This window comes from Chiloscyllium plagiosum, unplaced genomic scaffold, assembly GCF_037043375.1.
Source record: "Chiloscyllium plagiosum isolate Xiang-an unplaced genomic scaffold, Cpla_swu_hap1 HiC_scaffold_3, whole genome shotgun sequence".
Lineage (NCBI taxonomy): Eukaryota > Metazoa > Chordata > Chondrichthyes > Orectolobiformes > Hemiscylliidae > Chiloscyllium > Chiloscyllium plagiosum.
In genome coordinates, this window is record NW_028270141.1 from 79,810,908 (window position 1) to 79,838,617 (window position 27,710).

The 27,710-nt window shown below is 38.8% G+C and overlaps 2 protein-coding genes across 4 annotated transcripts in view; one reads left to right on the forward strand and one right to left on the reverse strand.

Moving 5' to 3' along the window:
* cep85l (centrosomal protein 85L) overlaps positions 1–27,710 on the forward strand; it is a 303,075-nt gene that overhangs the window by 186,402 nt on the left and 88,963 nt on the right. The gene's annotated exons all lie outside the window — the stretch shown is intronic.
* Positions 4,246–24,451, reverse strand: pln1 (phospholamban 1). Its single transcript, XM_043684478.2, has 2 exons — positions 24,326–24,451; positions 4,246–5,615 (listed from the first exon to the last, which is right to left on the reverse strand). The coding sequence occupies exon 2, from the start codon at positions 5,525–5,527 to the stop codon at positions 5,369–5,371; it is 159 nt and encodes a 52-aa protein (XP_043540413.1). The 5' UTR covers positions 5,528–5,615; positions 24,326–24,451; the 3' UTR covers positions 4,246–5,368.

The following is a 27,710-nucleotide window of genomic DNA, read 5'->3' on the forward strand; positions in this document are numbered from 1 at the left end:
TTTGAATGGCTTTTTTTTTTACCAGTTCTGTCGTTATGACAGATACTAATTCAATAATCATTGCTCAACACGGGGCAAGTTTCATCCTTTTGCATAAACAGGAATTTTAATCAGGGCAGCTGAGCCAAATGACCTTTCCCAGACATATTTACATGGAGATCCTGTAAAATGTTATTTGTTGTGCTGGGAGAAGGGTCAGAATTTTTACTGACTTGACTCCCAGGGATTCGGTTGAGAGGGTGTGGGAGATGGGAATTGTTCAGCTGTGGTTCAAGTCAGTGGACTTCTGACTTCAGGGGAAAATTATGGGACAACAGGAATAGTTAATAAACTTTGTGGAGGAAAGTTGCACAAGCTGGGGGTGAGGGTTCGGAGGTGGGGAGGCCTCAAGTTGGGGCTAGTGGATCAGACCTGGTACAAGGGAAGGAGAGATGGGAAGCCCTATTGTGGGATGGCGTTTAGTAGGGGGTCACCGCAGTGGGTCCAGACATCATAAGTAAAGCACTTAGTTCCTGATTCCTGTGAAGTGTTGCCCGGAGGAGACTGCCAGTTTTACTAATGTTCAGAAAACCAAGCCAGCAGTTGTTATATTGGAAAAACTGTCTGTCAATAAGGCTCATTTAACGACACCGCCTGTTGCTTCGAGTAGTTGATCTCCCATTCACTTTTCAACATCAGGTGAAATGACAAATGGATTGGAGTTTGTGTCGGGAATCAGGTTTTTGCGATTCTAGCCTATCCAACCAACCTAAATCTGCCTTATCATGAGGTTAAGGCTTACCCTGAGATGTTAAAACTTAGACTATTCTCACTGTATGTTTTCGACAATAGGAGAAGCTTTTTAAAGAAATTCCCTCCATGCCACCTAATTAAAGATGAGAGTGATGTGGTGTGATCTGAAAATCTCTGCTCAGGATAGGCTGCACTCATGCAATAGGAGGTCTATTTTGGTGACTTAAGTTAGCTCATTTTCCAAAATCCTTGCCTAAGGGATGGAGCTAATACCAAACACGTGTTCTGGAATTCCATAATCTGAACATTAGTGGATCAACCCAAAGCAGAAATTTTACAATGCATTTAATAGAACTGATGCTAGGTAAAGTAAAATTTCAATGTCAATGAGCGCCAAGAAATAAATCTATGCTCCTGAAACTGGTGGGAACAAAGCGATTTATTTTTAACCAAATGGTGGGATGTTAACAATTCTATTTCAAGGTTCAGTCTTCATTCTACTTATTAAAGAATTTGTGAAATTTTAAAGTTCTAAAATACACTTTTATGCCAGAGGAATAGGTTGGTGTAGTGACCAACAAAGTATCTATTTACCAAAGTGCTAACAAATGCACCAGGACCTCTCAGCTTTAATTTGAGCAAATTTTGGGAAGTTATTTTAATTAGCACACTTTCAGCCTCTGGGTTACACTGTAGAAAATAATTAGTGATATTGTTCAAGTATGTATGGAGGCCAAATGAAATACACTTTAAAACATATCTGGTGCAATTTCAGGATCCAAGTCAGTTTTTTTTCTGGCAAGTAAATGCTTTTTAGGTGGGAACACGCGCGCTGGATAGGCCATTCAGCCCATTGAATCTGCTTAGCCAATCAATCGGATTATGTCTGATCATCCAGGTCAAAGCCCTTTATCCATATTATCCCCATAGTCCTTTACACCTTTGGCATTTACAAATTTACCAATCTGTACTTTAAGAATACTTCATGACTGAGCTTCCACATCTCTCGATCATAGAGAATTCCAAACCCTCTGGGTAGAAACAAAAATCTCCTTGTCTTGGTCAGAGGTAGCTTCCCTGTCATTTTGAGATTATTTCACTTGGTTCCAGACTCGCTAAACAGGGGAAGCATCATACCTGCATTTACCCAGTCTATCCTTCTAATAATTTCAATGAGATCATCTCTCATTTGTTACACTTCCAGAGAATATAGGCCTAGTTTCCCAATCTCTCTCCATAGGACACTCCAGCCACCCCAGGAATGAGTATATTGAATGTTCATTGCACTTCTGCTATGACAATTATATCCTCACAAATTTAAGGGAAGCAAAACTGCACACGGTACTTTAGTAAAGGTTCAGGGCATCACGTTTTTAATTGAAAAGAGTGCATATTTATGTCTGTGTACCATGCATCTACAGTGCTTTCTTGCACTTTTCCATACAACACATTAGTGGGGAATGGGCATGACTACATGGAAATCATGATGGGCATGAGGGGGAAAGTAAGGGTAGAAAAAAAGCTGTCAGCTTGAAACAATGCCCCCCTTGCTCCCTAAATCCATATGAGTGGCCAGATCAATCACAAAGTGGTTTGAACAAGGAGCCCTGCATGATCCTGCCAGCAATTTGCCAGGATTTGTTGGTTGTACTCCCCATTTGGCAAACCCCTTTTTGCTGCTCAGTTAATATCCGTGATAGGCTGAAACTCTGGAGCTTTTATTAATTTGCCACTTCTAGCTCTCCATTGGCACCGGGGCAGGAAATCAGCATGGTGGCTCAGTGGTTAGCACTGCTGCCTCACAGCGTTAGGGGCCCGGGTTCAAGTCCCACCTTGGTCGACTGTCTGTGTGGAGTTTGCACATTCTGCCTGTGTCTGCATGGGTTTCCTCCGGGTGCTCTGGTTTCCTCCCACAGTCCAAAGATGTGCAAGTTAGGTGAATTGACCATGTTAAATTGCTCATAGTGTCAGGGGTAAATATAGGGTAAGGGAATGGGTCTGGTTGGGTTACTCTTTGGAAGGTCGGTGTGGACTTGTTGGGTTGAAGGACCTCTTTCCATACTTTAGGGAATCTAATCTAATCCAATTGAAATCTGTCCATGGTCTATCCTACCCCAGACCTAATTGGGAAAGTAACAGGATGGCACCCCCCCTCCTCTATGATTAAATGCTTATCTCCACCAAACTCACCACAGCACAGCATGTGGGTGGGGAAGGGAAGCACAAGATTTAGTGAAGTGGCAATTCAACTTAAAGCAGTGCTAGGTTAACGCGCATGCAATCAATGTTAAGATTTTTGAGAATAGTTTTGAATCCAATTGCTTCTTTGTCACAGAAAATTGGGTGGGCAAAATGGAATTTAATCAACCAGGGAAGGGAGGGTTTGCAAGTGGGCAAGTTGTCCTCCAGTCCAGTTTATGGCCAACTGAGTCAATCTCTTAATTAGTATGACAGCAAACTCATGAGGAGTCGCTTGCAAGATCCTAGCGATGGTCCGTCATTCATCCCTGGATGCTGAATAAAAGGAACTGGCATGGAGTAGGGGTGACAGCTGCCCACTAAGTACCGGCACCCCACTGTGACTCCCTTCCCACAATCCCCTTTCTAATTGGGTGTGCCGACCTTCCCTAAAAAAGGTGACCAGGGTTCCTGGTGGGTTTTCCAGATGGCAGGAGACACGCCCCATCACCCCAGTGGGTCTTTCTTTTCATGCAAAATAAGAATATTGCAGAAAACAGTTTGAAATTGAGTTAGTGGAAGAGGTTCAGAAATATAAGTATAAAATGTGGGGGTAGTGCTGGTGAAAGAATTTAACAAATAGTTGGTAGAAAGGTTTGGATTTTGAGAGTATGCTAAAGGGCTAAAACTAATCTGGTATGTGTGAGAGTTAGAGTTTGGAAGAATGAAAGCTGATCTTATTAAGACAGAAGATCCTGAGGGGACTTGACAGGACAGGCTCTGAGAGGGTGTTTCCCCTGTAGGAGAAACTGTAATTCGAAGTCAAAGTTTAAGAATAAAAGATCTCACTTTTAAGGAGATGAGCAGAAATTAATGAAGCTTATTACTTTGTGGAATTCTGTTCCCCAGAAAGCAGACAAAGCTGGGTCAGTGAATTTATTCAAGGCTGAGTCGGATAGATTTTGGATAGATAGGGAGTTGAGGGTTATTGGGTTGACAAACAGGAAAGTGTAGTTGAGAAACAATCAGATCGACTGCAATATTATTGAATGGCCAACTGAGCTTAAAGGGATGAATGGTCTACTCATGCTCCTCAGTCTGATGTTCCTACATATTCCAAATAAACGTTGGAAACTTTCAGACACAGAAAGGAATTTGGATAATTTCAGAAAGTAGAGAGGTTGAGTAGTGAATACAGATGGAGGAGTTTAGCAAAGTGATGGCTTTGACTATCTCCTTCCATGTGAACAGAGTGCTGTGAATGTTTTTTAACCAACGTTTGTCTCTAGCAGGTTTTGTTGGGTTACTGTGAGCATCAAGGCACAAGAGAAGAAAGAAACTGCATGGAATTTTATTGCATATTTTCACATTACAGCATTTCAAAAACATGCAGGAGAAATAATATCGCGCTTCAGATATTTATACTTACATATTTACAGTTATAAACGTTATTTTTATGAGCTTAAGACAGATGCCAGAAACTATTCCTTTGTACAAATAGCTAGGAGAGGTCAGAGGCAAGAGTAGTTGAGACTAGGACACCAGATTTATTTTGGGAAACAACTTGTTGTTGCCATGGATTGGTACTCTATAAAGCTGATATTAAATGGGACAAAGGGACTTCTTCATTTGGATCCATTTTGTGATGATTTTTTAACTTTTTTATATACTCACATGAACAAGAATTGTTTACTATGCACATATGTGTATTACACTGTAGTAGGTTAATAGAGGATTTCAAATAAATTGATTTGTGAGATATGAAATAATAATTTGCTGATGCACTTGGACATGTGTATAAGGTTATTTATGCTTTTCCCTTATCAATAAACATGTTTCTATTTTCAGATCTTTAACTTTCTCAAAATGTACACTGTTGAGAATGAGAAGCTTTCATGATAAAAACAGAAATAATTGTTTTACAACCATATTTTAATATGGTATGTAAAGTGTATAATCTCCAGTGATTGTCTACATACAGTAGTTCCAGCCTATTTAGAATGTCTTCTTTATTGGATCTTAATTTCCGTCCATACATCTTCTACCAACAAGAATTGTGGTGACAACTTACACATCATTTGCAGTAGATAATGATTTTTTTTCATTGAGTCAGAAATGGAAAGTACACTTTAAATGGAAGGTAATACAAAGTAATAGCTTTGTAAAGTTAATTTATGCTACAGGTCAAGAAAAAAAACAATACTGTAACATGCACTTATGCCTTGTGTAGTTTAGATGCTCTAAACTGGTGTGTTCTCTATTCTCAATATTCAATGTTCAAAATCATATTGTTTAAAGAAAGACCAGACTGTGTTTAATCTCATTTTCAATTGCTTATTTTCATAGAACTAAGTATTCTGAAAACAACACATTCACAAAATCATGTCAAGGTTCCATAGAGAGTCATAATAGTCCATTAAACACGAGTCCATTTTCCCATAGAAAGTAGGTAGAAAAATCACATCAGCAGTTTTATGATGTACATAAGAAGGAGGCATATGAGAATCAAAGTAAAATTGACAAATAGTTCCTGGAGATTTCGCCGGGCTTGTGGGTTCACTTCGATTGCAGAGGCTCTTCTCATGGCAGAGCGGGTTATCTGCTGAACCTTATCCATGCTGATGCAAGCAGAGATTATAAGAGGTGTGAAGACAAGCGTGAAAGATTGTAGAAAGTGCAGAAGATGCTTTTGTTCTCTAGGAGATCTAATAAGGCAGGCAAAGGAAATGTGCAAAAGTGAACGATCAAGATAAAAAGGTGCAGTGCTCAACACTACAGACATTTTCAATAATTGAACAAAATCACAAATGGAAAATTTATTGTGTTAATTTGGACAAACAGATTCAAGGATGCTTACATTTGGTCCACTATTTTTGAGTGATCATTTAAATATTTTGTGAACACAATTCTTTTCAGGAAGTAGTGGTATTAGTTGCAACATTTCTGGCAGCATTGATATATTCACAAATGCTGTTTTCTTCATGAACATAGTATTCACTGTATGGGAAGGTGATAAAAACAACCTTTAACTGACCTTTCCTTAAGAAAGTTTCCTTATACTTTCTTCCTCAATCTGGAGAAGCTCAAATCCTCATTATTGTATGAACTTGCATATTTAGGAAATTGCATATTTCCATTACTTGGAACCAAAATGTTTCAACGCTATGTAGTACAAAACAGTTCCATCTCCATTTTGAGAATTCTGCAACTTTGGGAGCCAAAGGTTTTTCAATTATAATGAGCGAGTTAATGGTGTGATTTCTATGTCAAGCTGAATCAGTTCATGGCATTCTCTGTCCAAGATTTACTAAAGATCAAATGAGTCAATGAGAGCTCCTAAAGATGTGCTGAAATGAAATTTGATCAGATTGCAAAATAGGATTATTTACAGTCTCAAAGTAGGCTGCACAACTTAAGAACAAACCATTCTAATGGAAGTAAATTATGCTATTAAAATGAGAACTTTTATATCAATTATGGAGGTGAGAGTTAGGGAACTAATATTGTTTCTTTACTCTGAATTCACTTTCTCAGTAATATAACAGAATCAGTCAACTCAAGTATTTTTGAATGGACACACTGAGTGCTTGATGGACTGTCTTTCCCATAGTAATCTAAAAGATGAGAATGGAGCTAAACCCACCCACCAGCAGGGAGAGGTAACTCAGTCCATGAGCACTGTTGGTCAACTGACAAGCCCTGCATCTTTGTTTGAGTAAGTTTGTTTTTGTTAATAAGCAACTTATTTATTGTTGACCAAAGAAACTTGGTTGACTTATTCTTAATACTTAACCTACACAGACTGGGACTCCGTAATTGACCATATCACTAAGCAGGTTAAATGTAAAATTTGTTTAATAAATCACACAACATCAGATTATAGTCCAACAGGTTTATTTGGAAGCACTAACTTTTGGAGTACTGATCCTCCATCAGGTAGCTGACCAGCTCAGTCCAACTCTGGCACCTTCACATTATTTCTGATTTGTGTTGAAGGGCTTGTCTTTATTCGTTGGGGAAAACTCTTGGCAGTGATCTATTTAAAATGATTGTCTGGATTTATTGATTTTTAATGTCTCAATTATCAAAGTCAGACAAATTCATATCATTTGAATTTGTATCTATATGAATGAAAATGTAATTTGGCCTTGAAAATAATTTCCTGTGTTTTTCCAAATAAGCTAAATTGTCAGGCTGCAGTTGAGAAGCCCAGTTCTAAAGGACATATCACTGTGACATTGGATTCACTTTGTCGTGTCTTATGTGACAGATATATGTATGTGAACTGATTAGCTGTAGACAGAAGTTATCTGGCACTTTCCTGTTATGTGAAAGAAGTTATTAATAGGTATGACATTTGGGTGGACAAGTCAGATATTATTTTTAAAATAAGCCGACAATTGTCCTCACCTGGATAAATGACATTATTTATTTAATTTATCCCAAATTAAACCAATTTTTTTTTTAAATGGACCTTTGAATTAGAGAACATTCAATCTATTTGCATTGAATGGTCTTCATGATGTATTGAAATTTGAGAATACAGTGCCACAGCGCTTTCCTCATGATCATAGTTGATCCGATCTTGGCCTGGACTCTACTGTCCAATAATACAATTCAACTATCCTCAAATAAAAGTAGTGGTAAGCATTTACATAACATAGTAGTCACTCTATGAAAATTAGGAATGATACAAGGTGACCCACCAAATATAGTCTAATTTATTGTGTTCCATTTATGCCATGACCAGCTGTCCTAAGTAGGACTACCTATTGATAAGTAAGGATAGAATAGTTTCTCCTTTGATTGTCATTCTACATTACTACTGAGAATGCTGTGGTTGATTTAAATAGAATTATCTGTCATACTTTACATAAAGAGAGGTAATTCATTTTTATTAACTTACATAGACTGTGACCTTTTCTGCTGCCATTCAAGCACTCATTAAAAGTAAATATGTATAGCATAAAGAAAGTTCAGACAATCTTTCTTTAAATTGGAGAACCTAACAGCAGTTTCAGTACAAAGCAATTCGGGTCTTTAAGAAGAAAGGTCACTGTGAAGGCCACACTCTCTGCATTTCATATCTCAGCCTTTTACCCATTGCTGGATAAGCTAGACAAATGGCTCTTGAAAGTTAATTTTTGATGATAATCATTTAAAAGAAATACCAGATAGAGAGGAATCATTTGTGCCCTACTATTAAAGACCTCAGATAAGGTATCTTCTTCAAAAACTCACCCAGCTTCTTGCAAGCTTTTTATATGTATACATAATTGCACAGTAAAGATTAGTGCAACAAATCTTCATACACAAAAATATAAATAGCTATAGAAACCTTGTTCATTGAGTGTACTTTATATTTGATATCAATCGGGAGGAGATTTGCATTTTCTAAGATGAATCATGGGACCATTTTAATAATGTACTTTAACTTACATGACTGATCTATATCCTGTTTGCCAAGATAATTAAACTAATGCTCAAGTAATATTGTGTTTACAAGTTTTTTTAATGTGGCTAAATGACAAAAGAGGGGGTCCTCTACTTTTTGTCATTTATGTAAATGATTTGGATGCGAGCATAAGAGGTACAGTTAGTAAGTTTACAGATGACACCAAAATTGGAGGTGTAGTGGACAGCGAAGAGGGTTGCCTCAGATTACAACAGGATCTGGACCAGATGGGTCAATGGGCTGAGAAGTGGCAGATGGAGTTTAATTCAGATAAATGCGAGATGCTGCATTTTGGGAAAACAAATCTTAGCAGGACTTAGACAGTTAATGGTAAGGTCCTAGGGAGTGTTGCTGAACAAAGAGTCCTTGGAGTGCAGGTTCGTATCTCCTTGAAAGTGGAGGCGCAGTAGATAGGATAGTGAAGAAGGTGTTTGGTATGCTTTCCTTTATTGGTCAGAGTATTGAGTACAGGAGTTGGGAGGTCATGTTGCGGCTGTACAGGACATTGGTTAGGCCACTGTTGGAATATTGCATGCAATTCTGGTCTCCTTCCAATTGGAAAGATGTTGTGAAACTTGAAAGGGTTCAGAAAAGATTTACAAGGATGTTGCTAGGGTTGGAGGATTTGAGCTATAGGGAGAGGCTGAACAGGCTGGGGCTGTTTTCACTGGAGCATCGAAGGCTGAGGGGTGACCTTATAGAGGTTTACAAATTATGAGGGGCATGGATAGGATAAATAAGCAAAGATTTTTCCCTGGGGTCGGGGAGTCCAGAACTAGAGGGCATAAGTTTAGGGTGAGAGGGGAAAGATATAAAAGAGACCTAAGGGGCAACTTTTTTACGCAGGGGGTGGTACGTGTATGGAATGAGCTGCCAGAGGAAGTGGTGGAGGCTGGTACAATTGCAACATTTAAGAGGCAGTTGGATGGGTATATGAATAGGAAGGGTTTGGAGGAATATGGGCTGGGTGCTGGCAGGTAGGACTAGCTGGGGTTGGGATATCTGGTCGGCATGGACAGGTTGGACCGAAGGATCTGTTTCTATGCTGTACATCTCTATGACTCTATGACTGTTTACGTAGTCGAAGGCAGAGATTTGTTTTGTCCTTTAACAGCGAGACTATTTATTGAAAGTTTAAAGTGAAGCAATAGCGCTGGGTGAGAAAATTTACATTGAGATCCAAGTGTTGGCTTTTTCATTGAAAATATAAATTTGAAGTTAATGTTATTGCGGAACACACATCCATTTGACAGACAAAAATTACTTCTTACAGGTAAAGTTTACAAATGAGAAAAACCTACAGTGTGGAAGCAGGCCATTTTGCCTATCGAGTCCACATCGACCTTCTGAAGGGCATCCTACCCAGACCCACCTCCCTACTCTATCCGTGTAACCCTACATTTCCCATAGCTAGTCCGCCTAGACACTGACATGGCCAATCCCCCTAACCTGAACATCTTTGAACTGTGGCAGAAAACTTGGAGCACTCCAAAGGAAAGCTAAGCAGACATGGAGAGAACATGCAAACTCTACACAGACGGTTACCTGAGGGTGAAATCAAGCCCAGTCCCTAGACCTGCGAGGCAGCAGTACTAACTACTGAGCCACAAGCCACCCATTGTCTCCTTGAGATAGCATTTCAAATAAAACAGTAATCTTTATAGTAAAAGGAGTGATTTTTTTTCATGGAGCTTCAAGAAAGCAGGAGAAACCTTGCTTGGTACCTACAAACTGGTCCAGGAGAAAACTATTTCTCACAATTCTTTCTCAGTTTTTAAAAACTTGTTTAGGGGGTGTGGGTGTCATTGACTCCTATATTGTCCTGGAGAAGGTGATGGTTTTGTTAAGCTGCATTTTTTTTAAAGTGCTGCATTCACTGGGGACACCCACTGAGCTGGTGGGAAGGAAGGTCCAGGATCTTGACCCAGGAACTATGATATACTCCCAAGTCAAGATGGTGTGTGCTTTGGAGGGCACCTTGGAAGGGGTGGTGCTGTAAACAGCAGCTGCCCTTGTTCGTTTAGGTGTTCTATGGTTCATCTTTGGTTTCTGACATTGTCTTCAATACTTTCACTGCTCAGTCCACTGGCTTCCTGACCATTGTCTTAGCCAGGAAACCAAACCAGTTCCACCCTGATGACTGACTTTTGTCCAGCCTGAGTTTCTGACCATATGTCCTCCCCCACACAAGTAATGTCTGCTTCCAACTTCCAACTATTCATTTGTCAACTCCAGTGTTACCATAGCAGCTCTTCTCTTTCTTCAATTCCTGTAAAGCATTTGCTTAAACTTCCAAACTCACCTGCTCATATCCAATACCACATCAAATTCAAGGTTCTTATCGTCATGTCTTTATTGAGCTCCTTAAGTTTCCTCTTCTTTCACACCCACAATCATTCCTGCCTTTGTAATGTCTTCTACTTTATTTCACAGGCCTGACTCTGCATTAATCTTTGTCTTTGACTTCTTAGCAGTAATATTTTCATTTATCAGTGGTGTTCTAAGAAATCTAGGAGTGAAGTACAATCCTTTTTCCTTAACTTTGTGCAAGATATGTCTTTCTTGGTTGAACTGGATGTGAACAAATTGAAAGAATTTACATTTGCTTATTTTACAGCATGTTATCACCACCATGGGACTTGAGAAGAGCATTTGAAGTGGATGTACAGAGTCACAAATGTTTAACAGCTGGCTACATTCAGTGCCATATGACCTAGATCACAGTAACACAATGACTGGAATGCAGATATTATGCTGCTGATAATTCTGTCACACGCTCTTTATGGAGCCTGTCTACTTCCTAAGGTTCCATTACTGTACAGAATGTGATCTAACAATGAAATTATTCAGGACATTCTGCCAACCAATATTTTAATTCCTTATTATAAATCGGATTCAAAAAAGTTACAAGTCTTATTGAAGCATTATCTTAGAGTGGTTTCATTTTGAAGTGAATCACCAGTATATGCCACAAAAAAAGCAGATCACTATTTTAAATCAGATATCCGAGTGGCTACTGTTTATTTTAGTAATAAAAGGTACACACAATTTTTGGAAGTTGAGCCTTTTTAACTGCTTTAGGAATCCTAATTATAGTGAAAATTAAATTGATATACAGTCCATAATGATCGTTAACAGGCAATTTAAGCACTATATTTAAATAAATCACTAACTTAAATAGTTTTGGAAATATTGGCTTCACTCTCATTTTTTGATTAATGAATAGGAGTTGAGAACAAAGATGAATACCATAAATAAAACAAAAATACTAAAGTTATTCAACAGGTCTTACAGCATCTGTGAAGAGAGAACCTGAGTTACTTTTTCAGGTTGATGACACTTCATCAGAACTCTGACTGAAACATTGTGGGGTTCTTCTAATCCAGAACCACAGGATAATAATTTGGGGATGGTGACATATAAATTTAATATAATCTGGAATTGAAATCTATTATAATGGTGACCAGGCAATTGTCATTCAAAAAACCCCACCTGACTCGTACATAGCTCTTATATATCCTTTATATTATCCTCTATATCTACATTCCTTAGCTCGTCCAGCCTACATGTGACTCCAGGCAAACTACAATGTGTTTGACTCTTAACTGCCTCTGCAATGGTCTGGGAGAGCCAACCAGTAAAAGCACAACAAGGGATGGGCATTGACATCCAAGACAAGAATAATAGAAAGTAAAGTTCACTTTCATTCATTAAACTGAACTTTCCTTTTCAACAGTTCTAGTAACTTCCTTGTGCTGAATATTTTCATGATTATCCCAGAAAAAAACCACAACCGTCGGTGGTTCTAAAGTATTGATGGCATGTTTTATTTACATTCTACCATTAATTTTTCATAACTCTAATTTGATATACATCATGAGCAGTGAAATGTGCATTTCTATAATACAACTGGGTTCAATTCCCGCCTCGGCCAACTGTCTGTGTGGAGTTTGCACATTCTCCCTGTGTCTGTATGGGTTTCCTTTGGGTGCTCTGGTTTCCTCCCACAGTCCAAAGATGTGCAGGTTAGACGAATTGGCCATGCTAAATTGCCCGTAGTGTTAGGTGCATTAGTCAGGCGTAAATGTAGGGGAATGGGTCTGGGTGGGTCGTTCTTTGGAGGGTCAATGTGGACTTGTTGGGCCAAAGGGCCTGTTTCCTCACTGTAGGGAATCTAATCTAATCTAATCTAAAACTGGTACCAGTACTGGGGAAAGTGGGCTGTATTGTTGGGATAGTCTACATCTGAACCATGCTGGGTCTAGTGTTCTATTAAACTGCAAACTAGGGAAGTTGAGCGAGTTTAAAACTAATTAGTGAGAGCAAGGAGTCAAATTTGAGAAGGTATGGCTAAACAAACAATAGAGACAAAGTAATGGGAAAAATATTTACGTGGAGAATGATAAAAGGACCATGGCAGAAATTGGTCGTGAATACAAATCCGACAATAAATCAACAGATAAGGCTCGAGGTTATGAAAACAAAAGAGAAAACAAAAGGCTCTGTACCTGAATACATGTGGCATTTGAAATAAAATAGATAAGCTGATATCACAAAGAGAAATAATTAAGTACATCCAATAATCATCGCAGCAACATCTCTGCAGGATGTAAACATTGTTTGAGTAGAGATGAGACTTGATAAAGATAGGAATTCCTTGTAGGAGTGGTGTACATTCTCCTCCAATAGTAACCCACCTCATGGAATGGAATACAGTATAAAGAAAGAAAATGTGGACTTTTGCCAGAAAGGAAAGGGAGTGATCATGGGAAATTTTAATCGAAGCATTGATCAGAAAAATCATGTGGTGATCCGAATGAGGATATCATAGAACATTTTCAGGGTAGTTTCTTAGAAGGTTGGGAATAATTTAAGTACTGCTTCTGGGTGATGTAAAAAGGAAGCCAATGTCATTTGGAAGTGACCAGCAAGTTGATAATGATTGTAATAAATGAAAAGTTTTCAAATGAAATGGGAAGCTGACACTTTTTATTGTCCCTAGGAGAGTTTTGCCAAGTTATTTGAATAGTATCCTGGAGATTAATTCCTGAAAAAAATGTAGAAAAGCAACAGAGTAGTAGGTATGTACTAGGATTCTGCAGTGAATTAGATTATAAATTTAATTATCTTATGAGGAGGAAAAACAAACACCAAGCGATACCAACTGGCATTACTGCCCGCTCTCCCACCCCAAACTGAATCGGCATGAGGAGCTGGGAGGAATGTGAGAGGAAATGGGTGAAACAGCATGGAAATAGTAGTTGTTTTTAAAAATGAATTCATGTGAAATAAAAGTGGGTCAGTCTGTCCATACATTACTATGTATGTGCGGATCATGGTGATATCAACAGCGCATGTCTGCATGCATTCTGATCCTGTCATTGGCTAGCTGATGTCATTTTGTTCTCAGAATTTAATATATGCATTCAATATCCAACCAAAGAGCAGGTTATGTTAGACCTGGTGTGGTAAGACAAGATAAGATTAATTAATGACCTCAGAGGGCAGGCATCCCAAGGTAGCAGTAATCATAACATGAATGTATTGTACATTCAATTTGTAGAAAGGGAGAGTGTGTCCTGTAAAAGAGCAACAATGATGGCATGAAAACAGAGCTAGTTAAGGTGAACTGGCAATTTAGGTTAAGGAATAGGGCAATAGAGATACGATTATAGACATGTAAAGAGAGAGTTCAGGAATCACAGGATAGATACAATTATGCAAATTAGGAGGAAGATTAGGCTACTTGGCATGTCAAATGAGGCATTATCAAATCAGTCATGATTTTAGTGAATGATCGAGCAGGCTTGAAGGACCCAGTGGCCAGCTCCTGCTCCTGATTTGATGCTTTGAATTTGACAATCGTTTCAGACATGCCTGCTGTACATAGGCACTGAGACACCATTATCGTAGTTACCTTATTGTATTAGATAGGTGATAGTAATTGTAAAGTGATATTTGTTTTTATATCTTGTAATCTTTCTGGTTTTTGCGGTTTGTTGTCAATTTGTTCACGTCTGTTTACTTTCCTACTGCTTCAAGGTAGGGATCTGTGTTGTCCAATTTCCCTTTCATTTATTCATCTAGCTATATGTGCTTTTGACTAAACACAGCCTTAGTTTGACTTCATGTTTATCTCTGAAATGCAAAATATGCTTAACTTTTTTTCATGACATTACAGTTGTTCCAAAAAAAAAATTCAAGATATGTTAAATGCATAGCTTGTGGAAAAAGGATCACTGTATGAAACTTGGCTCACTCATTCAAGCATTAAAAGTAAAACCAGTTTAAGATTTTATTAGCTGTGAGTACTTAGTTCACCATTAAGCTTTTGTGTTTTATGGCATTTTACTCCCGATCCCGAGGCATACATTAAAATCACAGCATAACCTGTAAAAAAAAAAATCATAGGCAAGGGATAAATATATAGACACTGGACATAGGGAGAACAAATTTTGTGTTGGTGAATTTGAATAGGAGTCCCATGTAAGGTTTTGTGGGCAGTTCATAATATTAGCATATGTTATGACCAGAATAACTCTTAACTCTGTCTCTTACCACTTAATCTCAAATAACAACATTTAGAACTCCTCGGAACTTCAATCTATGTTCCAACCAGGCATCCTTGTTGTAATGAGTATTTATATAGACATAGGAAACACATGGCTTTGTCTGACCTCAATGTTTTTAAAGTCAAATTTCTATCTTGACATGACTAAAATTGTCATTAAGAAAAGATTTGAAATTCTAAAGAGAAATTAGAACATAGGTCCAAGACTGCAGTATATTTTTCCTTAGAAACACATCCAAATAGATTCTATTTATTGTAGCCTAAAGGGCAGAATCTGTGACAAGGTGAGTTTTTCACTAGGGCACGATGGATTTTAGATTTTTAAATGCTTTGTTAATGGCACAGTATGCCTGATTAGTATTCAGCTCCAATCTTACCATATCCCCGAACATAATGAATTCCCAACACGGAAGTAGGGCAGGTACCTGCCAACTTTAGTTCATGTGTTCCATAGGGTCCAGGCACCAGCATCTCAGGACATGCTGCACGGACACTGGTCACTCCACAGCCCAGCAGCCACAGACATTGGTACGTAACATGCCAGCCTCTATGAGCCCTCATGACTCTTCCCCAATCCACTGCACCTCAGGCTGTATTGGCAGCTATTGCTATAATGCTGCTGCAAGGACTCTGTGGAATCAGGGGTCATACAGCCAGCTGGTGGACTGGATCAGGCTGCAACTCTGGAATCTCCCTCCCCTTCTTCGATATCTCTGTTTCTGGTGATAAGGTGGCCACTAATATCCACTATAAATCACTGAGTCCCACAGTTACCTGGACTATTCATCCTCACACCCTGCCTCTATTCCATTCTCCCAATTTCTCCATCTCTCTCATATTTGTTCTGGTGATGCCAGCTTCCACAAGGGGGCATCTGAAAAGTTCACCCTCTTCCTCAACTGAGGATCCCCTGTTACTGTGATTGATAGGGTCCTCAGCTACGTCCAACCCATTTCTCGCACTTCTAGCCTCACCTCCTGTCTTCCCTCATAACAAAACTGATAGGGTGTCCCTGGGCCTGACTCACCACCCTCCCAGTATCCACATCCAAGCGAGCATAGGCCACCATTTCTGCCACCTCCGGACACAAATTCTCCTCCTTTGTCAGTTCCCTCTTAGGCATCTTAGTCCATTCCTCCTCCATTCCCAATGCCTCCGCACGGTCCCACAGCACCTTCCCATGCAACCACAGAAAGTGTAACACCTGCCCAGGTGATTCCACCCTCCTCACTATCCAAAGCCTCAGACACACCTTCCAGGTGAAGCAGCGATTTACCTGCACTTCACTCGGTCCAGTTAACTGTATTTGTTGTTCACAGTCTGGTCTCCTCTACACTGGGCAGATGGAACACAGACTGGTAGAACACCTACATTCTGTCCATGAAAATGATCCTCAGCTTCCTGTTGCCTGCCACTTCAACACACCCCACCGTGTTCCCTGGCCAACATCTCTGTCTCAGGCTTCCTGCAGTGCTCCAGTGAAGCTCTGTGCAAGCTGAAAGAATAACATTTAATTTTCCACTTTGGGTCTCAATATTCTCTCATGCCCTCCCCCCAACACCTCCATAGCAAGCCCTGCAATCAAGTGGGCTGCTGCCACAACCCACCCATTGTAAGCTTTTAGTGGTCCCCATTAGCAGCTTGATTCTCCCAGGGTGACCTTTATCCAATCCTTTGACTGCCCATCTGCCTCTTCTCTCCCCCTAAGCTCAACCTCCACCTGTTATTTATTGCTTTCCTTGCACAGATGCTGCCGGACCTGCTGAGTTTCTCCAGCAATTTCTGTTTTTGTCTCTGGGATCTTTCCTTGCCGTGATGGAACTCACTCTGAGCCAACCTGGATGCTCTCAACATACCTCCAAATTGCCTTGCCTTACCCTTGTAGACTTTGCTCCCTTAGCCGGAGCTATCGTGCTCACTGCTTCTAGTTTTGAAGAAGAGACATATTGTCACTTTGGACTTGAAACTTTAACTCTGTTTCTCCCTTCACAGAGGCTGCCAGACCTGCTGAATTTCTGTATTTGTTCCATATTGCTACTGTATCACCTTGCTGTTAAGTGCAGCCATAAAGGCAAAAAGCTTGTCACGGCTGTCAGCAGGCCTAGAATTTAGATGGTTAAGGGGTTATCCGATTGAAGTCTTCAAGATATTAATAGGCAAATATAGGGTTGTTAAAGATAAACTATTTCCACTGGTTGGGGACTCTGGAACTAGTGGGCATAGTCTGGGAATTAGGGCCAGACCATTCAGAAGAGATGTTAGGAAGCACTTCTACACACAAAGGGTGTTGGATGTTTGGAAATCTCTTCCACAAACAGCACTGAAATCAGGATCAGTTGTTCATTTTAAATTGGAGATAATTTTTTGTTAAGCCAAGGTATTAAGGGATATGGCTCAAATATGTGGAGTTAGGCCACAAAACAGACATCATTTCATTGAATAGTGGAGCAGACTGAATGGGCTGAATGGCCTACTCCTGTTCCTATGTTCCTAAGTAGCAGAGAGCACCTGGTGCCAAAGGGCCTATACAGGAGCATGAGATGTGCGCGGAGACAGAGGAGGAGAAAAATCATAAGTTAGTATGATAGAAATAAAATTCCAATGTTCCTCTCCTTTTTCTGGAAAGTGCTGATTAATTTTATAGTGTCTGGTAGCTGGCAGCAGTGATCAGTACAGACAGCAATGCATGTATATCTTCTGTAGCTGACAGTAATGAGCAACAGCATATATTCGAGTAAATCTGACTTCAGGGCTTAACAACAAGTTTATGAAGAAAAGAATCTGTAGCTGGTCAGTGGAAAATTCTTGGCAGTAAAGACTTCAGGTTCTTTTAGAACTCAGAACTTCAGAAATATTTTTCGATACTGAATTAATATGCACAGTGAAAAATTCATTATCAAAACCGGATTAAAGTTTTGATCTCTAATAGAGAAGTAAGGGAAAATAATTGAGAATAATGCAATATTGGATTAGATGGGCAGATCGGATTCAGGCTGCTGTTCACATAGAGGATGATTGAATCTAATCTCATAGTTCAGAGGGAAATGGGTCTCTGTGGGTTGCTCTTCGGAGGGTCGGTGTGGACTGGTTGGGTTGAAGGGCCTGTTTCCACACTGTAGGGAATCTAATCTAATCTAATTAAGTAGCTCATTTCTATATAGTAACTTCTTTCTAATCCTGTACAACTTGCAATTTTATGTAAAATGATCTCTTAGTAACTATAGCTGCTGTTTGTGTGAAAGATGCATATGAGAAAGTTAATTCATTTAAAGTGATAACAAAGGACCTACTTGATCATAAATTTCTATTTCATCACTTCCTGTTATAGTGAAATTGCTTTGGATAAAATGCTACTGGTTGACTGTTTGAAACATCAGAGTAATGATAGCTTCTGTCATGCTCCATGCTGGATTTTCTAGAATATTTTGTCTATTTATTATCCTCCCTGTCTCTCCATTCCTCTCTTGGGTGACACACTATTTTCTGTTGTAATCATGGTAGAAAAATGATTTGTCTCATCCTTCCACCGTATTGTCATGACTGAACCAGTTGCTAGGGTTTGCTTTCATTTCTCACTCTCTTCCTGACAGGAGCATTATTTGGCCTTGGTTTGGAAATGTGCGGTGTATGGATTGATAAACATGCATTGCTCACAAGTAATCCACAAAGACAGTTGTAGATTATTCACTTATTACTCTACACTTTGACTTAAGTTTCATTTTCTGTAGTCACCATTTTTCCGAAAGGACTAATGTCAGTTAAAGACATGACAGGGCATTAACAAGACTCTGTGAAGATGCCTGTGCTGTGAAGCATATTTGTATTTTCGTTCACAAGGCATTAGTGCTACAAGATCATCTGAAATTCTGTGAACATGAGATGGAAGGCAAACTCAGGTTATGGAAACCTGAACCATAAAAGTCACCTCGCAAATTATTGTTTGCAATTTTACCTTTAACAACCAAACCTTAAGCCAAAACTTCCTTATGATTGTTTTATGTTCAAACATTCACTTCTGGGAATTTTTCTCTCGCATTGCAAATGATATCAATGTACAAAATATAAGAGGAAATTTGATCAGACTTAGTTTCTGTTGAAGGATCTTAAAAGGAGAGTGCAATTGAGAACCAAACATAGAAATTTGTCTGCTCAATTGATGGCATTTCCAAATTTCTGCTAATAAATAAATTTATATAGAGGTTGATAAAATCATGAGGAGCACAGATAAGGTGAATAGCCTTTTCCCCAGGGGAGGGGAGTCCAAAACTAGGGAGGGTATAGGTTTGAGGTGAGAGGGGTAAGATTTAAAAGAGACTTAAGGGGCAACTTATTCACACAAGGTTGTATATGTATGGAATGAGCTACTAGAGGAAGTGATGGAGACTGGTACACTAAGAACATTTAAAAGGCATCTAGATGGGTATATGAATATGAAGTGTTTAGAAGGCTATGGGCCAAATGCTGGCAAATGGGATTAGATTAATTTAGGATATCTGGTCAGCATGGGTGAGTTGGACCGAAGTATCTGATTCCATGCTGTACGTCTCTATAACTCAAAATATTGCCAGAAAATCAGGAGCGAAATGAGTCTGAAGTGTGTTCCTTCTCCAATCTATGGAGAAGGAACACACTTTTTCAATTTACTTCCTGATTCTCTATATTTGTTTTTTTTTGTAATTATTATTACTCTGTTGTTATTAATAGCTGTGATTAAAGGAGACATAAACATGACCTTTTGGGCTGAATTTTATCACTGGCTTTGGAGCCCCAATATTACAGGATAAAATTGGGGATTATGAGCCTCCTCTTACTGGTCGCAGGACCGGCTCATCAGTTTTTGCCCGATGTGGCCTCTTAAATGGCTGCCTCTGGCCTCACCGACCAATTAAGAACCATGGGTGGATTCCTGATATTGCTGCCCAATCAGAGAGCCAATGAGAGTGGAGTCTTTGCAGCCCCACTGAGAAATGTGGACAGGTCAAGGCTGAAGATGGCACATCAATATGGAGGCATCCTTGGAAAGGAAAGTATCATGTTAAAGTATGAGGTGACAAGCAGGAAGGTCTCCCTAGTTGGCCCATTGGGCCTGGAAGAGCAACCTTCCTTGGTCTAGCCCCCTCTTGGGGTGTGAAGATTCCAGCTTTAATGGCCATATGCTTGTTTTCAGGGAAACACCTTCTTATATCTGGCAGCCGATCCCTCCCCTCCCCGAACATCACAAGGGTTGACTTCCCTGTCAATAAATTGCCATGAGTTTGGGGGACTCACCCTTAATAGGGCTTTCAATTATTTACATTGACTGACTGCCTCTGTTTTGGCAGCTGATCTGTATTTGGTCTCACTGGAAACCTTCCCAATGACAGAAATGCCATAGTACCTGATGGCCACTTCTTCCCATCCCACCAGGAAATTCCTGCCTCTTGGCTCCTGGATGACAAACAAGCTCAGAATCATTTTGAGAATTCTAATTATTTTATCTGTATATTTTAAAAACTCAAGTAGTATATTTGTTTGAAATATTGCATTTTGAAAATAAATGTCCAATTCTAATTCAAATCAAATTCTCTAATAACGTTTTGGGCAAATATTGTACTTGAGTAATATATTTTTATAAACATAAAGCCCTTATTTTAACTCCATTCACTCATCAGTAATGATGTGGTTGGTGAATTAAAATGACTGCAACTAATGTTCCTCCCCTCATGATTTTTAAAGGCAAGCAGCATCAGGTCAGAAATATCTAAACTAAGTGAGAATTTTTAATTTTTGAAGCACTTCTTGTGACGAAGTACTAATAATGGGTTTCCTTTGCTCTCTCTTTCTCTCCACGATCTTTGGGCAGAATGGCTCAATTGGGCAATACTGTTGAATGTGGTATCCATGGATTTCCAGAGATGTTTGACACCGTGCCATATAACAGACTTGTGAGGAAAGGTATGGGTTATAGGATAAAAGGGACAGTGGCAATGTGGAAACAAAATTGACTGAGTGATAGGAAGCAGAAAGAAATGGGGAATTAATTTTTTAGGGAGCTGGAGGAAGGTTTGTAATGGAGTTCTCTCGGTGTCAGTATTGGGACATTTGCTTTTCCTGATATATATTAATAATCTAGATCTTGGTTTTCAGGGAAATATTTTGCAGATGAACAAAACTATAAAGAATTGTGAACCAAGAGGAGGGACAGTGTGGAACTCCAAAAGAGCATTGACAAATTGTTGGAGTGGGCAGAAGGCTGGTAGATGAGGTTAAATCCAGAGAAGTATAAGCTGACACATTTTGGTAGGAAGACCATTGAAAGACAACATAAAATTAGGGTTTCAATTCTAAAGGGTGCAGAAACAGACGGTTCCAGATATATATGTGCACCGATCATTGAAGGAGATAGGACAGGTAGAGAGAGCAGTATGTGAATCATATGTATTATCCTTAGTGTTGTTAATAGGGACAGAGAGTAGAAGATCAAGGAGGTTATGTTGAACCTCTACAAGGCATTTTCAGACCTCAGCTGCAATATTGAAAACAGTTTTGGATTATCAGAAGAAAGTGAACACAGTTGACACAGGGTCGAAGAGAATTGCAGGAATGGCTCCAGGGACGAGAAAGTTCAATTCTGAAGATAGAGTGAAGGAGTTGGGATTGGTGATAAGAAAGCTAAGCAGAGATCTGATACAGGTTTTAAAAATCATGAGTGGACAAGATAAAGTCGATAGCGAGATAATGTTTACACTTGTAAAAGGAAAGAGAACAAGAGAGTAGAGATTTAAAGTGTTTTGTAAAAAAGTAAGGTGAGAAAAAACCTTTTCACTCAGCAAGTAGTTATGATAATGGATTTACTGCCAGGGAGTGTGGTGGAGTCAATTTTAAGTGAGGCATTGAAGAAGGAAATTATTTGATTATTTGGATAAACGAATTTGTGCAAAGGTGTGGGGACTAAGTGGGAGCTTGGCACTAGAACGCATTGTTCATTTGAACAGTGGATGCAGGCAAGATGGGCTGAATGGTCTCCTTCTGTGATTCAATACTCAGCACATTCGCTCATGCCCCTGCTGGTTTCAGGCAAGTGAAACAGATTTTAACTATCTAAATGAAATGTGAGAGTTAAAATGGCCAAAAACCTCTTGCTGAGAGGTTGATGAGTTTAAGCCTGCCTCAAATTTGTTGAGTTGAAATTCAGGGCATATAATTTTTAATTTCACCAACTGTGCCTCTGGTCTTCAGAAGGTCTCTGGCAAGGCTAGCATTCATCGCCCTACCCTAACTGCCCCTGAGAAGGCAGTTTTGTGCCACCTTGTGGAGCTGCTGAAACATTTGGTGAAGTACACCATCTCGTATCAGAGAGTGATTCTTACTTTTTGATTCAGTGACAATGAAGGTAGAGTTTTATAATTTAGGTCAGGAGAGTGTGAGGCTTGGAGGGGAACTTGCAGTTGGCAGTGGTGTTCTCCTATGTTCTTCCAGTTGGTCAAGCTTAGGATTTGAAAGGTGCTGTTGAAGGATCCTTGATGAGTTCCTGTGGAGTGCCGTATACAGTAAACACTGCTGCCACTAATGGTGCAATGTTGTTAGGCCAATAGCCCTGTGATGCTGAGGACATCACAAGGAGATTGAGATGAAATACATCACTGCGTACTTTTGGTTGTAGGTGGCAAATGCTTCAACCTTCACCTTTGCGCACATATGTAAAAATGATCAGTCTCGATTCCACAAATATCACCATTTCCACAGCAGACTGAGTAGCACACATCTCTCTGTCCATCTGTCCTTCCTTCCTTTCCTCCTTTCAATAGCAGGTTCTCTTCATTCAATTACTAGTTTGTTGTATGAACTTTGCTGTGCCTGGCAATTGCTCTGTTGCTATAATTTCCAACTAATTCATCTGATTTAGCTATTATGTGATGCAGTGCTACAGTAAGGAGTAATTCTTTTGTATTTTCCTTTCCTCTTAAAACCCATTGTCACATGAGATGACCCTGCAAGTCTGTCAACTTGATAGTGGTGTGTGTGAGGAGGCAGATGGTAGGAGAGAACTTTTGTTGGAACTGAATGAACATGAAGTCTATAATAACTTTCAGAAATGGTGCAAAGTGAACAATAATGGAACATTATACACCAATCCAAAATTCTGTTCATTAAAATCAATGCAAAAGACTAATAGAGTGAGGGTTATGATTTGCGACTATTCTAACGTCCCCTGTAAGTTCAAGTCTTGCAGTCAGAGAAAATTATGTGCCAATGTATACTATGTTGTACATCTCTATTTGTTATACAAAACTCTACAGATATCTTGCAAAGAAAAGAAAACTGATTCTGACAGTAAAGCATTAAATATATAATGAAAATATCAGTGTTGTACTGGGAAGTACTCTGTATAATCTCATTCATATCATGCTTTTGAATATATCAGTTTAAAAGTATAAATATAGATTGGAATCTGCTGTGGATGTCTGAAACAACCATGTAATAGAAAATGTCAGTGGCGTATTTATCAGTTGAAGAATTATATTTTTGACATGTAACTCAGAAAAAAAATTGACAGTTTAACATTTATTTTTCAAAATTCAAATCCTTTCCTCCATTTTCTGTTAAAGTGATGAAATATTGATTTCATAAGTCAAGGTGGCTAGCTTTAGAGAAATAATTGTAAAGTAATATCAGTAGTTGAAAAGCATCTTTATAATGTGGAACACTGAGTGATAGTCAATAGTGAGAGACTTGAAATTCCATCTGCTCTTGGTGCTCAGACTCAAAATATTATTAGTATATTGCTTTTCATCATTTCTACAGCACAGAGATATCTTTGCTTCAGAAAGTTAGTTGTCTATATAGGAGAAAATTCTTGATGAGTGTTTAGCATTGGGATAATTCTATTTTGTATTTTAGTGTACATACACAATAATATTACACCCACACCAGCAATATATAAGCTTTCCATTGTTAAAAACATTTTTAAAGAAAATTATTTGATATAAATTGAATGGATAATTTTAATCAATCTTAAGTCAACAGATGTTATTAAATGTCATTGTGTCACTTATTCATGATGTCATTGTGACAATGACATATGTCTGTTGCAACTTCTCTCTTCCTGCCAACAAAGACAGTAAGTGTCTCTTTTAATGTTTTATTGATTATTTGTGTCTTTTCATTATTGACTTATAGTGGTTAATGACTATTTTGTAAGATATTCTGAATTGGAAAGGATGAAATATTCTTTTCACATATATTCTCTTTTTCCTTGTTCACTTTGATGTATGTACAAAGACTAAACAACTACTTTCCAAAGAGGAAAGCTTGCAGAGAAAGCATTAAAAGCAATAAGACTTCTTTTGAAATTTGATACCATCATTTTAAAACCACAAATGTTTAATAAAAGACTGACAAATTCTTACCTCGGTGAGTTAGGGATATGAGCTGCTGGATGGCTGTGATCAAGGAGCACTGCAGGACAGTACAGCTTCCCTCTGAATGGCACAAAGTTTATTGGTATGAATCAAGTGGGTGTGGAAAAGCCCAACTTTAAGAGGTGTGGTTATTATTGTCACAGACTGAGTTTAAAGTTCTTATTGGATAAAAATCAGAGGTCTACTCCCAGCTGTGGTTCAGGCACCAAACATGTCAAAGTCAGCAGTCTCTATGACCTCATTCCCCAGTTTCTTTCCCCCACCTTCCATACTTTGTCAAATTTAGTGTAGTAGCGTGCATGTAAAATCTACGTTACAAGAAAAGAGAGACTGTAACTCATTACATCCAGACTCTGACTTGCAGTTGGTATTGCTTTAACAAATTGTGCTGTTTTATGCAACTGCAGCTGTTGAAAATGATTTGCTTTGACTTTATTTTATTTAGAATTACTTTATTAAGGAAAATATCACCTCCCTCTCTCCTTATCTTCTATATTTGGATAAAATCTTTCTGGACACGCATGTAGCTTTTACATTTTTTTTTGACATGATGTGAATGTCATTGGCAAGTTCAGCATTTGTTTCCCACTCCTAACTATATTTGAGATGGTGGACACTGAGTATCTTAACTTTGAAGGTGGAATCTGCTGCCTAACCTGTCTATCCTATGTTGGGAAATAACTGAATTTCTGAAAGCTAATGTTTACATTCTATCCCATCCTAAGCAGGGTTAGTTAAAGGGAGTGAATTTCAATTCGTTGAAATGTATCAAATTCTTACAGGGCTCCATATGGGGCGGGTTAGGGGGATGGTGGGGGGTGGGGGTGAGAGAGATTGAGAAGCAGGTAACACTATCTTTGTCCCAAACTTTTACTTAGTTTCCAATTTGACAAAAAGTCACAATTCGCAAGTCTCACCCCTGAATATGGTACTTCTAATTGTAATGGGGATAAGAATGGAGTTTTTTTTTATTCCCACGTGTGATTGACAGAGCTGTGGACTATTTAAATCATTGGCTGCTGTTCTCATGTGAATTTGGTGATGTAGGGGTCTGAAGCCTGAAGTGTGCGGATTAAACCAGGTAAGAGCAGTTCTGAACCTTATTGATTGATCTGAATAGCATGTTGGAGATGCAAGGTACAGATTTAAGTCTGGTGTCATAAATATTTGAGGGAGGAAAGTTACTCTTTGGGCGAGGTCATATGCCCTTTAGAATTTGTGAAAGGTGGAAATGTTTATGTGTAAGGAGTGCAGCCAAACATTGAGACTGTTAAAGCTGACACAGGGATCTGTCAGGACTATCGAGGCTTTTAAAACATAAGCCCTTTTAATCCTTAATAAAAGATGTGGAGGTTTAAGTAAAAGATTACTTTCCATTTCAATCTGTCTGTTGATACAAGCTTGAGGAGTTCCATAGCTGGTTTGGTGCTGCTTGTCAGATTTCACAAGGATCTATCATTACAGAAGGGTTCCTTCTATTTCACATTTTTGTTAACAGCCTCGAGTGGTTTGGACTTTTTAATGTGGGACTATGAATTCCAATGTTCATTACACTTGAATTAGTATTTGCTTTATAAAACTTTATTGAAGTGAAGGAATTTACATGTAGGAAATCTAGTGTTTTTTTGTGAATGAGTGTTTTTTTTTTCAGTTTAGTGGCCTGCAGTAGAATGTCTTTATTTAGTAGAACTTAATGTCTTCCTATCTGAGAATGGCTCCTGAGGTCTGCTTGCACTTACTTGTCAAAGTGCGTGAAAAGGTAAATACTGGTGGGTGAGGTCATTGCTCGACATGAGTTGACACTGTGTTGGCATTGGGGCTATTAAGTATTGGGTGTGCATATGATGGCATAATTTTGCACAGTTGGCATAGTTTAGATGTGGAATGCATGGCAGTGTGTATTGGAGAGGAAATTTAAAGATGAGTCTTAATTTATGCTGCTAAACACAGGATTAACCTTTATTTGGAGCTCATTACTAAATCAACCTGGGAGAGGTCACTGGAAGTAGACTCCAAGACATTCCCCTTCTCCTGCTCTGTACAGTACATTTATACATTCCATGTTACAACGATGTCATGCAACTTCAGCACTTCCACCACCCTTCTGACCGTTGCTTTCCTCCCCAGACAATTGCCAGCTGCAACATATTGATTGGGTGATGTTTGTTATCTGTTGAAGCTGCAATTGTTTATTTTCCTGAAGTCATAACGACTAAATAATGTTTTACAAATGCCCCCTTACAACACTCACTGGTTTCCAGTATTCTTTCATGAAGTAATTTGTTTACACATTTCATTATACGTCATTTGGACCTTGGTAGCTATACTATTTGTCCTTCAGTTCCCCCCTGCTGATGGAATGGGGTCTTCTCTCTACTATTTACAGCCATTTGTGTTCATCTTTATTTTTAAACTTTACTCTAGCATTGGAACCCTGACAAGTTTTCTGCCCACCCCACATATCGAATTGGCACCCTCTTCAGGTCTTCCTGGGGCACCCACCTTGCTGAAAATCGAGAGTTCGGGCATTTGTTTTTGCCTAAGGTCATGTTGGTTTTACACCAAATCCTGGAATGAAAAGCAAGGTTTTAGAATAAGGGTAGGTCATTTAGGATTAAGATGAAGAGGAATTTCTTCATTGAAAGTATGTTGAGTCTTTTCAATTCTCCTTTCAAGAGGGCTGTGCTGGTGCAGTCATTGAGTATATTCAAAACACAGATCAATAGATTTCTTTCTACACATTAAAAACGTTAAGGGCTGTGATGATAGTGCATGAAAATGCTATTAAAAGTAAAAGTCAACCGTGTTCTCACTGAATAGTGGAGCAAGTTCAAAAATCTCAGATGCATAATATTATTTGGCCATTAAAGCAATAGAGCCAAATGATCTGACCCCAACCACAGAATCTTTCAATTCTATTTCAATTTTAACTTCAAAATATCACTTCAAAGGAATATTTCTGAGTAATTACCATGCATTTGTTGGTCTGTTCGAGTATTTCAGAAATTCTGTGCCAATAGAAATGAAACAGATGTTTGGAAGGATTTTTCTTCAGGAATTTTATGGCCCAATAAAAGTGAGAAATTCCATAATGAATTTCATGTCTCAAAGAAATACTGTGATGCCTTGTGTGAGTTCCCCCACTGAAATCTTTCATATTGTGGCTTTAGGAGAAGAGTACAACTAACTGAAGGCTGGTCAGGCTGCACCAGGCAACACTGCATTCACCCACTTGTTTTTCCACACTGGAATCTAAGATAAATTTGTTTTACGAGAGCATTTCCTCAGAATGTTATAGTTTATAAAGAATTTGATGATGGTGTTTATGCTATATACTGCATTCAGAGGTACTGATTTGACAGATTTGGTTATT

Coding starts and splice junctions, on each gene's coding strand:
- pln1 (XM_043684478.2), bottom strand. CDS start 5,527: ATGGATAAGGTTCAGCAGATAACCCGCTCTGCCATGAGAAGAGCCTCT.